At 33.7% G+C, this 13692-nt stretch overlaps 1 protein-coding gene across 3 annotated transcripts in view; it reads right to left on the bottom strand.

The window, feature by feature from the left end:
* Positions 1-13692, bottom strand: part of POLK (DNA polymerase kappa) — a 107537-nt gene that overhangs the window by 30864 nt on the left and 62981 nt on the right. For all 3 annotated transcript variants that reach the window (XR_012472451.1, XM_074206842.1, XM_074206843.1), the window contains 2 exons: positions 5370-5501; positions 844-997 (listed from right to left, as the gene is read on the bottom strand). Coding sequence is in view for 2 of the 3 variants with exons in the window: in XM_074206842.1 (XP_074062943.1) it covers positions 844-997; positions 5370-5501 (286 nt within the window). In the remaining variant the exon portion in view is untranslated. The remainder of the gene's footprint in view (positions 1-843; positions 998-5369; positions 5502-13692) is intronic.

Raw genomic sequence — 13692 nt, 5'->3', positions numbered from 1 at the left:
ATATGGTCAGATCAGCACTTATGCAAAATTACTTTGGCAACAGTGTATATAGCACAGAATGGAGTAGTGAGGTAGCTGTTGCAACAATTCAGAAAAAGAAGTGATACGGACCTGAACTCTGTTGGTAGCTACATGAGTAGAGAGGGCAAAATTTGGTAACTAACTGGATACCTGGGATGAAAGAGAGTGAAGAGTTGAGAATAATGCTGAGGTTACAAACTAGATACATTGGAGAAAAACCTTTGACAGAAATGAGGAAAGTTTATTTGGGGGTAGTGTTTATTTAGGAAAAACTATTATTTTTGGATATTTCGAATTGAGATATTTCTTGAATATACAATTTGAAATGTCAGATCAGCAGTTGGTGATGCAATACTAAAGAGATCGGGGAGAGACTGGAGTTAGATAATTAGATTTGTGAGTCAGCGAACATTTAAAGGGTCAATAAATCAAAATTTATTTTTAAGTGCAGACTTTCTGATCTCAAAATGTTTTATTTCTACACTTTAATGTAATCTTGCTATCTCATACTTTATTTTTTTTCTTTAAGGATATGATTTCTCTCTCATCACATTTAACTTAGATCAAGGTATACCATGGAAAGAAACAATGTAAAGACTAACAGACTGTCTTCTGTGGGGGATGGGGGGAGGGAAGCAAGATTAGGGGAAAAATTATAAAATTCAAAATTATAAATAATTTTATTTGCTTTGGGTTTTTGCTTTATCTTGTTTCAGAGAGTAGTCTGTGATGCGCACTATACAATTTCCCAAATATAATTGAGCCTGTCCTAGCCTCCACCTATTCTGGTAACTATTTTACCAGTTTCAATAAATAGCTTACCATTTTCTGTTAAGTTTCCTCTTTTGATGAAATATCTTCTTTTATCTTCAGACCAGTTTTGTCTTTCTTCTAAATGCTTTGTTATATTCAAATAGGCTTCATCAAGACTCATGGCCATAAAATGGGGATCATAATCAGCAAGAATTTCCCTAACCTTGACAAAAACACAAAAATTTTTTATGTACTGCTGCTGTAGCAAAAGCCTCTGGCATATTTAGATGATACTAGGAGAAAGTCTTACAGGGCAACTCCATTATGACCCTCCAATCAATGGTTCCTGGATTTATGAGATAAGTAATGTACTAATCTACAAGTATACAGAATTTCCTTTGCTTTAAAATAGACCATTAAGTCAAAAAACCAAGATAAAGCTTTTATTTCCCTCTTTATAAGCTTACTTTTATCAACTCATCTAGTTGTGATTAGGGATCCAAATTCAATAGATTGGATACCTATGGGGAAAATACCTAAGAAATACAATTTTAATTAGTGGAGAAAGTATATGAAAGAAATTATATGACCCTTAACTCTTTTTCTTTTTTCTCCTTTTTAAAAAAAATTTTAATGGTAGCTTTCAACAATCATTTTTCTGTAAGGTTTTGAGTTTTACATTAGTCTCCCTCACTCTTTCCTTCCCCCTGCCCCCCCAGCAATCCAACATAGGTCCTACATGTATAATCATGCTAAACATAGATTCATATGTTTGCTTACCTCTTTTTCTTAGGAACTCTGAAAATTATATTTGATTAATATATAATATACATACAAGCACAAATCTTTGAAAACAAAGTTCAAAAATACTAGTTGAAGTCAGAAGTGCATACATAGGATCAATTATTTAACACATGGGAGAAATCTAAAATTAAACTGTGGGGAAAATAATACATGTTTTTAAAGAAAGCTCTTTTGTCAGATCGATGAGTTATGCAATATTTTAGGTTAACTGTATTTGAAGGTAAAAGGCTGCCAATTTAGAGTTTTGTCCAAACAAGAAAATCTTTTTACTGGATCAAGGTTGTAAGTTGCAAAATCAGTGCCAATTTTCAATGGTAAAGGGAGTTTCCCCTATAAATAGTTCCTCATGACAAAGGAATCATGCCTCTGGTCCCCAAAATATGCTGAATTATATAAAAATTACATTTAATTATTTATCATCAATTAATTTAATTAATTATTTAAAGTTCTGCAACTTTGCTTAGTTTAGGTACTTAATTCATTAAAACAAATTACAACCTCTTACAAATTAGAGATACTGTTGCTGAAAAATTCATCATCTTGGCATCAATATGGTGATGGACTTCTCCCAATTTAACCAGGATGGCTGTCAGATAACAAACACAATCTATCACAGGGATAATACTAATAGGCCTATCCACAGGTATTCATAGCTTTCCAACCTACAAGTAACCTCCAGATGAAGTCCTGTTATAGGATTTGATACTTAAGGGAAATGGTTAGTCTCCTAATCAAACTTAGGACAGGATAGTACTACTGTCCACAACATACATGTCCCAAAGAAAAGGACTTATACTAAATTTGTATAGCCTCCAATGTAGACCTAAGACCAATGGGTGAAAGTTAGAGAAGCAGACTTTGGTTCTATGTGGGGAAGAAGGCCTTAAAAATTAAATCACTACTATGGTAATGAGTTACACATCGATGAAGATGTTTGGGAAGGCTGTAACTTTCTAATGTACTTATATCATTTTACATTACTATTAAATACATAATGTAATCTCCTACAAGATTATGAATTCTATGAGGAGAGAGACCATGTTATAGAATGCCTTAATTTAGTCATTAAGAATTGACATATATTTATCTACAAGCTTTTATTTAAAGAACTTTATCATATCTGTTTTTATAGAAAAAGCCATTTGAATAATGTTCTTAAACAAAATCCTAGTGAAAGTGGAGTTTGAAAAGGAGCAGGCTTTTGATAAGGAGTTGTTTGGAGAATTTTTAAAATAACTTCTTTTGCATAAGAATTGCTAATAGAATTTAAGTATATACTCTAGCAAAAAAACTAAAGTTTTAATGTTTCAAGAATAACTAGTTATCTCTGCTTCTTTAAAACTGAAATAAATAGCTCCTTTCAAAGCTTTTAAGCTCCCAATAATTTGCATTAGTAAACATTATGGTATTTGCAAATAGGCATGGCTATATGTGAATGCTCACATAAACTCTGCTCAAGTCTGAAAAGAAAAAAGCTTATCCAAGGAAGAAGGAAGAAAAACCTCTTCAGTTGCAATGTATGAATGCAATGAATCATCCTATCCAAGGTTTTTGTTGGGTTAAGGAAAAACTTTTTAAAATATATTTATATAATTTTTTACTAAATCTCTCAAAGAATTTAAACTATGTAAAAATAGGCCATCCTCTTATTTGCTATTTTATCTATTTGGAAGGAACCAGGAAAGAGAAGTTAGGAAGTGGGGGCAACTTGCTTTTCTTTTCTTTTTTTTACCTTGGGATTTATTCACACCTTAATTCCAAACTTGATTGCACTATTTTGGTATTCTGATTTCTGCATGTTCCAAAGAACCTCCTCACTGGGAAATCTCATCAACTTAAAAATTCAGATCAACCTTAGTACTTACACCTCACTAACTCTCTCCTCCACTAATTAGAAGAGGAACCAAGAATTTTTAAAACTTTAACTAATGGAGGGGGGGTTCAAGACATTTCTTCATTCTCCACTTGGCTGCACTATTTTGGGACTTCTATGAATTTTTCCACCATTTCTTTGCCTAGGTTACTTTTTTTTTTTTGCAAGGCAAATGAGGTTAAGTGGCTTGCCCAAGGCCACACAGCTAGGTAATTATTAAATGTCTGAGACTGGATTTGAACCCAGGCACTACTGACTCCAGGGCCGGTGCTTTATCCACTGCACCACTTAGCTGCCCCCTAGGTTACTTTCTACCTTCCCATCTTCAGCTTCCTCTTGTGGAAATTTAGACTGGAAGCTCCTGTAGGGCAAATACTGTATTTTTTATATTTGTATCCCTAGCATTTCATACAATGTCAGGTAACTAGCAAGCTATTGACCCTAATACAACAGATCAACATTTACTATGTTAATGTTAAAAAAAAAAATCAGAGCAGAGTAAACTAGCAATGGTAGTCTCTTTTTGCCCCTACTTTGATAGCATCTGCAAAGGGAATTCTGCCTGGTGAATTTCTTCTACCAAGGCAGATCGCAATTGCTCTATATCATATAGTCTTTTTTTTTTTTAAGATTTTTCAAGGCAATGAATGGGGTTAAGTGGCTTGCCTAAGGCCACATGGCTAAGTAATTATTAAGTGTCTAAGGTCGGATTTGAACCCAGGTACTCCTGACTCCAAGGCCAGTGCTCTATTCATTGTGCCACCTAGCTGCCCCCTATATCATATAGTCTTAAGGAGCTGCCTGGGTGGCATTGAAGTCAAGTAACTTGGCCAGAGTCATATAGCCATGAATCTTTACAGTATAGCATTTAGACCTTAATCCTTTCTCAAACCACTTCAACCTGAGGCCACTCATATTAACAGATTTTTCTTCTGTAGTATGGTATATATTTAATATGTTATCTCCTTAATTCTCCTTTTATTTAATGTCAGCCTTTTTAGGAATAAGTGGGGTCTAAAAAAGGAAAGGTAAACCAATCGATTTTATTACTTGATAAAAGTTTTGATAAAGATTGGATTAGGGAAGAGTTTGAAATTGATGACAAAGGTAGATTTGACTGACTCTAAGTCTTATAAGTTCAATACTGTTTATTTAAAAAAGTAAAATCATTTATAATTAAGATTTAGTTCATTATAATCCTAAAATTGCAAAAACTTTGTTTTCATTAATGGCAATGGAGACAATAGTCCTGAAGAACAAAGAAACCATATAACTTTAAAAATGGAGTTATTTAATTTCTATTTGTAAAAAATTAAATGTTTTATTAATGCTTTTTAAAAAACAACATAATCACTTCCCAGTGGCTACCTGCTCACTTACCTAGTAAAGCCCTCCCCCTCAACAAAGAAATATAGCTAAGCAAAACAAGTCAACATATTGGCCAAGGGAAAAAACATATGTCTTGTTCCATATCTATAGTCAGCTTATCTTCAGAGGAGAAAGCATGCTTCAACAACACAAACCATATGCTTTTTGACTGCATTAAACTCTCCAAACTATAAGCTGCCAATTTGTAAATTTGCTCTTCTAGCAAATAACAAACTAGCCTAGGCACTTGAAAAGAACATAATAAAAAGTGAAAAATTAACTCATTTTTAAATGGATTTTGACAATCTCATAAAAAAGAAAAGGTATGAAAGAAAAAAGGTATTTTGTGAGACATGTTAGTCCCCCACAGAGTAAATCAAACATTTGTAATCAAAGTACTTTTAGAAACTTAAAGCCTAGATTATCTATTTGTACACAGCAAGTTTATAAACAAATCACAACTTACCATTTTTCTATTACTTAGAAAAAATTAAATGAAATTAATATTTTGATGCATCGCTGAAATTCCCCAATCAGTCATTGTTCTTACCTCTTTACTCACAGCTCGATATTTGTCAAAATTAGGGGGCACTATAGTCAATTGTGGGCAGAGTCTCTTAGCAATAAATCCAGGCATAGCTGCCCGGACTCCAAATCTTCTTGCATGATAATTTGAAGTGGACTGACAAGAAAAAACAATCACATTAAAATTTTGAGTATATATCTATGTAGTTTTAAAAACAACACATTATTTCTAAAAATATAAGTTCCCCAGGCAATAGTATTTCTTTTATAAGCTAATTTTCAGAATTAAGATTTTATCTTATTTAAATTACCTAGTAAAGCCCTTACCCTCAACAAAGAAATATAGCTAAGCAAAACAAGTCAACATATTAAAATTCCCCCTAAGGCCTTCTTTTGTTAGCTATCAAAGTTTATAAAATAGGGGTCATTCCCCTCAAATTCTTACCTCCCCACATCCAACCTATTGTTAAGTTCTGTCATTTCTATCCTCTCCTCTTCTCTTTTCTGACACCGCCCCTACCCTGGAATGAGTCTTCATCTTCTAATATCTAGAGTATTTCAATAGCCTGATGGTTGGTCTCCAGCCTCAAATCTCTCCTCACTCCATCTTCTACTCAGCTGTCAAACTGATCTTCCTAAAGTAAATATCTATATCATTCAACAAATCCCAGAGACTCCATTTTACCTGATTAGCCAACAGGTGGTCACACTGTACCTTGACCCCAACACAATGTGATGTTGGTCCTGTTTGAGAACAAAAGATAACCACTACCTCTAATTGTCTTTTAAGATTTTTCAAGGCAATGGGGTTAAGTGACTTGCCCAAGGCCACACGGCCAGGTAATTATTAAGTGTCTGAGGTCGGATTTGAACCCAGGTACTCTTGACTCCAAGGCCGGTGCTCTATCCACTGTGCAACCTAGCTGCCCCCTCTAATTGTCTTTTAAACCTTTTCATCCTATCTTTCCAGTTTTCTTGCAACTTTCTCCTCTCTCCATGTACACATTCTGTATTCATACAATATTCCATCTCCTATCTCCTAGCATTTATCACGAGTTGGTCTCATACCTGAAGCTCTTTCCATCATCTCTGTCTCAGCTTCCTTGGCTCAAGGAGACTTTCCCAGTCTTCCTTAATATTGGTGGCATAATTTTGAGACTATGCACAATTTTTCATGTATGTATCTTGGGTCTATGGAGTTGCCCTGTGATACTGTGCTCCTTGAGGGCAAGGGCTATTTTTGCCTTTCTTTGTATCAGTAGTACTTAGTATTGTGCTGAATACATAGCAGGTTCTCACCAAATTCTAGACTGTCAGTAAGTACTAGATGCAGCAGACAGAGGGGATATAGTATAGGACTAGGAGTAAAGAAGACAGATAGATAGATATAGATATATATCTTTTGATATGTAATAACCATGTAATTTTGAGCAAACCATTAAATTTTTTTTTCGTGGGAGAAGACAGCTTTTGTTACACTGAAATATGCAGAAGGTGGCAAAGATTCACAGGCACTAAAATTAAAGTATAGTTAAAGCACTCACAGTAATTCAAAAGTTCCCTTAGGAAGGGAACTGAACACAGGGTGTCAACAAAACATTGCAACACTATTTTTTTACTTTTTTTTTAGATTTTTCAAGCCAATGGGGTTAAGTTGCTTGCCTAAGGCCAGATTTGAACTCAGGTACTCCTGACTCCAAGGCCATTGTTCTATCCACTGTGCCACCTAGCCACCCACAAAACATTTTAACATTAAAGTGAAATCCTTCTCTCCTTCCACAGTCTCTTCCCAGACAGATAGGGCTACTTTGTGATTTGGATTCTCCTAGGAAGGCAAATATACCTTAGGATTATTAAACAGGAAATCTCTTCCTATGCTTATTTCCTTTCTCTCTAATTCTACGGGATAGCCAGGTCCTGATTTCCTGTCCACCAATGTGATAACTTTAGTCCCCTTTCTTTCTCCACTTGTAGGAGTATTTTTCTTCATCTGAAAGGCATGCTGTTCAGGAACTACCTTCTTTTTGAAAGGGTCAGTTCTCTAAACTCCTGAAATTGTATTTCTTTTTTAGGCAGCATCCAAGCCTGACTCTGAGGAAGCCAATTAACTTTGAAGTGCCTTAGGCAACTTCTTAGGACATCTACACTAAGGCTTAGATGGGCTGGAATGGGTTTTCCGCATAGAAACTTTCTTATGCTGATGAACCACAGATCCATCTCAATTCAGGTCACAGTATTTATTTTAATTTTTGCTTTAGTTTCATTTTAAAATAAATTTTTCCAGTTTTGTAAAATTTTGAGTTACAATTTTTTCTCCCTTTCTTCCTTCCCTCAAGAGAGCAAAAAATTTGATTAAGTTTATATATGCATAATCAAGTCAACCATATCTCTATCTTACTCATATGGAGCACACAGAATTTTGAGATATTTATATTGGAATCTCTTTGTAGTCCTCTTTATCCATTATGTGAACATTTGTCATAATCTTATACAGAGTACATATTATATTTCTAGTGTGGTTGGTCTTTTTTTTTTAACCAATAAAAGTCAAATATGGCTTGGAAGTCAGCATAGTGAAGACAGATGGAGTCTCTGTCAGAAAGATCTAGATTCAAATCTCACTTCTGACATATTCTGCCTGTTTAAAACTGGGAAAGTCACTTAACTCTCTGGCCCAGGATACAGGTAGACAGAGAGAGAGTGTGAGTGTGTAAAATGCACCAAGACTTCAGTATAACAAGTAAATATTTTCTGAATTTGCATATATATATTGCTATTTTTAATTTCTGTTGTGATTAATAAGGTAAAAATTAAAAGTATTACTTAATTTATGATTTCTGCATAAGAGGCAGCAAGAAATAAGGAAAAGGAAAGGGAAGAGGAATGAAATAAACATGTAAAGTGCACCTACTATTTGTTGAGTGCTTTTTACAGATATTATCTCATAATGGATAGAGGACTAGTCTTGGATTCAGGAAGACCTGGGTTCAAGTCCTGATCCGGACACATATTAGTTGCGTGACTACCGATAAATCACTTAAGTGTCTCAGTTCCAATTCTTGACCAGAATCAATAGTTTTTTTATTTAATGAGTTTTAATATTTTAATGGAAAAGTAAATAAAAAGGATTAAATAAATAAGAAAAATGTCTATAATAAATTTAAGGTTTATACTTTTTATTTTTTCAATCAATGAACTCTTCTTGCAAATTATTATTCCTGTGGGAGTCCAAAAAGCTTTTTAAGTTAAAAAAGGTCCTTACAAGCAGGATGGTTTCAGAAAAACCTGGGAAGACTTAAACAAACTGATGCAAAGTAAAGAGAGAACAACCAGGAGAACACTATATGATGACCAACTGTGAAAATTAGCTATTCTCAGCAGTACAATGATCCAAGACAATTTTTGAAGGATTTATGATGAAAAATGCTATCCACTTCCAGAGAAAGAACTGATGGAATCTGAATACAGATGGAAATATACTTTTTTTTAAAAAACTTTTTTTCCCTTCTTCTCTCCCTTCCTTCCTTCTTCCCTTTTGAAACATGATTAATTTGGAATTAAGTTTTGCATGACTTTACATGTATAATTTATATCAAATTACTTGCTTTTCAAGGAAGGGGAAGGTAAGAAGGAATTTAGGACTCAAAAAATTTTTTAAAATAAAAGTTAAAAATTGTGATTACATGTAGTTGGGAAAAAATAAAATTAAAATAAAAAAGTACTTAGCTGTTCTCCAATAGATAGTGATTGTTTTGTTTTTGTTTTTTTTGCAAGGCAGTGAGGTTAAGTGACTTGCCAAAGGTAACACAGCTAAGTAATTAAGTGTCTGAGGCCACATTTGAACTCAGATCCTCCTGACTCCAGGGTCCACTGTGCCACCTTGCTTCCCCTAAAGGATAGTTTGCAAAAGAAGTGCAAAATATAAATTGGGAAAAAACTGTTCCAAGTTGCTAATAAGGAAAATGAAATTAATTAGCAATCTAAAGAATGTTGCAGGGTAGATAGAGTTGACTCAAGGTCTTAAGAGATCTGAACTCAACTTCACTTAGGATATGTACTGACCCTGGGCAAATGAATTATCCAATATCCCAAGCAATTCTCTAAAATAACAAATCAATGAGTAGCTGATAATTTTTATGAACTAAGGCAGGAATTTCCATGGTGGAAAATATAGATGAAATCATAAGTCTGGAACAAAAAAAAAAATAAAACAACTCTGAGATTTCACCTCTGAACCTACATATTCATTCACAAGATGATAAAATATTAAGAAAGTAAATATAAGAGGGGAGAATAAGAAGACAAATATAATAAAAGAATAGTTCTGTTACAAAACTACATAGAATTATGACAGAAGAGTGACTAGTTAGTCTCCAGACCCAACAACTCTATTATAAAGTATATGTTCCAAGTAGGTTAAAGACAGAAAGGTTCCATTTCAAACTATGATTTCAGCACTTTTTCTTTTTAAAAAATATTTATTTTTTCTATCAACATGCAAAGAGATCTTTCAATATTCATTCTTTGTAAAGTTTTGAATTACACATTTTTTTCTCTCCCTCCCTTTCTTCCTCCCCTTGACAGCAAGTTATCTAATATAGTTAAAACATGTGTAACTATGTTACACATATTTCTGTATTAGTTTTGTTGTGAAAGAAGAATCAAAAGAAAAAAACCATAACAAAAATCTTAAAAATTGAAACTAATATACTTTGGTCTGTATTTAGACTCCAAAGTTCCTTCTTTGGATGTGGATGGTATTTTCTGTCACAAATCCTTTAGAATTGTTTTTGATTATTGAACTATTGAGTGGAGCTGCAACCATTAAAACTGGTCATCACATAATGGTGCTGTTAATGCATACATTATTCTTCTGGATCTCACTTCATTCAGCATCAGTTCACGAAAGTCTTTCCAGGCTTTTCTGAAGTCTGGTTGCTCATGATTTCTAACAGAACAATAGCACTCTGTCAAATTTATATACCACAATTTGTTCAACCATTCCCTAATTAAGGAATATCCTTTCAATTTCCAATTCTTTGCCACTACAAAAAGAACTGCTACACTTGAATATAAGGGGTTTCCACCTTTTTATGATCTCTTTGGGCTACAGACCTAGAAGTGGTATTTCTGGATCAAAGGGCATAAACAATTTTATCGACCTTTGGGCATAGTTCCAAATTTCTCTACAGAAAGATTGGATCAGTTCACAACTCCATCAAAAATGAATGAATTAGTGTCCCCACATCCCCCCCCATCAGAGATCATTTTCCTTTTTTTGTCATATTGGTCAATCTGATAGGTGTGACATGGCACATCAGGGTTGTTTTAATTTGTATTTCTCTAGTCAATAATTATTTTAGAATGTTTTTATATGTCTACAGATAGCTTTAATTTCTTCATCTGAAAACTGCCTATTCATATCTGTTTATCCCCCATTTATCAACTGGGTAATGACTTGGATTCTTGTAAATTCAATGCAGTTCTCCATATATTAAAGAAATAGATCCTGCAGCACTCTATGGCAAAGAAAAAAATGGAAACGAAGTAGTAGTCCATCTATTGTGGAATATAGAAATTGTGATATGTCAATGTAATAGAATATTTCTGGAACATTTTTGCTCTATAAGAAATGAGGAAGACAAGGAATTTAGAGATATATAAGGACTATTGCAGATCAAAGAAAGCAGAATAAGGAGAAAATACACTCAATGACTATAATAAACAGTCTACAAGAGAGCTAGTCTTAAATTAAATATAATGACCAATATTGGTCTTAGAAAGTAAATGATGAAATATATTTCCCTCTTCTTGGTAGAGAGCTAAATAGGTATAGAATGACACATATGAAATTACTTCCTCTGTTTGATGTTTTTGCTTACCTATTTATGTTTTTATTTTGGTATAATGGAAGGTTCAATTAAGATGAATATATGAAAATACCAGGAAATGACTACAGTATAAAAGTGAAAAACAAACTTTCAGTTAAAGGTTTTTTTAAAATTAATCTTTAAATTTGACAAATGTTGAGATCCATTGTACTAGTCATTCATGAGAATTTGAAAAATGGGATTTGCTTGTTCACAGTTTAATAATTTGAAGTCAACATCTAGAATACAGGAATTTTTTTTTTTTGCGAGGCAACAGGGTTAAGTGGCTTGCCCAAGACCACACAGCTAGGTAGTTATTAAGTGTCTGAGGCCAGACTTGAACTCAGGTACTCCTGACACCAGGGCCAGTGCTCTATTTACTGTGCCGCCTAGCTGTCCCTGAATACAGGAAATCTTACTGAGATTTGGTAAGGAACAGATGAGCTTATATGAGTTGCTTGTTTTTGTTTTGATATACTAGGTCTTTATTTATGCCTATCCTTAGATGCGAACTTCTCTAAGTCCATTACAAATGGTAGGCACATATAGAACTTAATTGTTCTATATGTCATCAACCTTAAGTGGTGTTATTTTCCAAGTAGTCATTGTTGTGAAGGTGGAATCTACTCTGCTGGTAGGTGATCTTTTAAGGATTGAGGATTTTTTTGTTTTTGTTTTTTTTTGCAAGGCAAGGGGGTTAGGTGACTTGCCCAAGGTCACAAGGCTAGGCAATTATTAAGTGCCTGAAGCTGGATTTGAACTCAGGTCCTCCTGACTCCAGAGCCAGTGCTCTATCCACTGCATCACCTAGTTGCCCCTAGGTAGGTAAGCTTTTGAAAGTAAGGGAGGGATAATACTCAGGAAAGGTGTTTGGCACAAGAGAGAGGACCGCCTGGAAGCTAAGCCTACCTGAAATAAATTGGTATCCCAAAGATGATGAAAATATTCACATGACTAAACCTACTATCATAAATATGGACTGTGATGGCAGTCTCAATAAAGAACTAAAGAAATGCAAATTTTAATTGAACAAAAAGCAAAAATTGCTTTTTCCTGACTTTAGATGATAGCCCTTACATCATATTTGATCAACAAGGCTGTAAATAATAAGACCAAATTGTCATCAATTTTCATATTTTTCTACTGACAACCTTTTGTCTTTGTATTGCTCACAACAACACTATGCTCAAGTTAGTGGAAGGGGGCTGTGTGGGAGAGAAATTGGAACAAACTGTACAGGACACATTAGAAGGACACAAAGTGGTTCATGTAAGCAAGCACAAAATAATTTTTATGGGGTTGCTATGACAGCTGAACATACAGAATAACAGAAAGACATGTTGATAAAAACTCCTGTACTTATACTGCCCCAGAATTGAATTTTTAACAATACTCAATAACAAGGTTTAGGTAATGATTTTGAAATTTTCACTAAGTTCCTTAAAGCAAGGCTCTTTTGTACCAAGTGAAAGCATAAAGTAATTTAGGGATTCAGCCTTGATATTTTGGAGGCATCTATCATACTAGCTGAATCTTATTTGAATGAGTTAAAAGAACTGATGATACAAATCTCATTAAATTAGAAGACAATTTCAATACCACACCAGAAAAGTACACTGTATTTTCCTTTGATTTTACAGGAAACAAATATTCAGCATATGCTGTATCTCTAAATAATAATAATTCCTTTTAACAGAGTAGGAGTAGGTTTTACAAAAGGATATATATATATATATATATATTTATATGTATACAGTAGATTTTAAAGTGGTTTTGTGACTATCTTTAAATACTTTCCCAATATTAAATATTCTTAATGTTTTTCAAAATATCGGTTGATGTATAGGGGATGTATAAGGTAGTTTGTCTCCTCCTCTCCTTTAATTCATTTTTCTTATTTCTCTAGAAACATCTAGATAGATTTGGCCAATATCCAGAAGATATTCACATTTAATTTATCCCAATTTTAGAAATGGGAATTGTTTTAAATGCTTTTTTTTAGCAGAGACTTTAACTTTCAAAGATGTAGGTCTCTGCAAACTTGTAAAAGTCTAAATGTTTATTAGTGTCAATGTCCTGTTTTTAATAGCTGAATTAATTTAATTTAAATTTGCTGAATAGATAACAGATAATTCTGGGTTTATGGGACAGGCTTCTTAATATTGTCTGCTGAATTCCAGTCTTCCCCTCCCCCTCCACTGCCATGGTCTCTTTTTATTTTCTTGAAAACTTTTCTGTTTTTCTGGTTATTGTTTCTTAGTAAGTATATTTTTTCTTCTAGCAGACTGAAGTATTTCTGTCCTTATCAATGTAATTTTCTAGTTTAATTTTATATTTAGAAAATTTAATCTAGGCCTTAGCTTCTGAAAGTAAGAGCAAAAAGAATTTTGTCAGGGGATTTTTTTTGGGGGGGACATTTAATAGTATCTTTATTTTTCCCTATTTTTTTCTCCCTCCCTTTCCTCCTTCCATCCTCTC

This window comes from Macrotis lagotis, chromosome X (assembly GCF_037893015.1).
Source record: "Macrotis lagotis isolate mMagLag1 chromosome X, bilby.v1.9.chrom.fasta, whole genome shotgun sequence".
NCBI lineage: Eukaryota > Metazoa > Chordata > Mammalia > Peramelemorphia > Peramelidae > Macrotis > Macrotis lagotis.
This window is presented reverse-complemented; position numbering and strand designations above follow the sequence as displayed.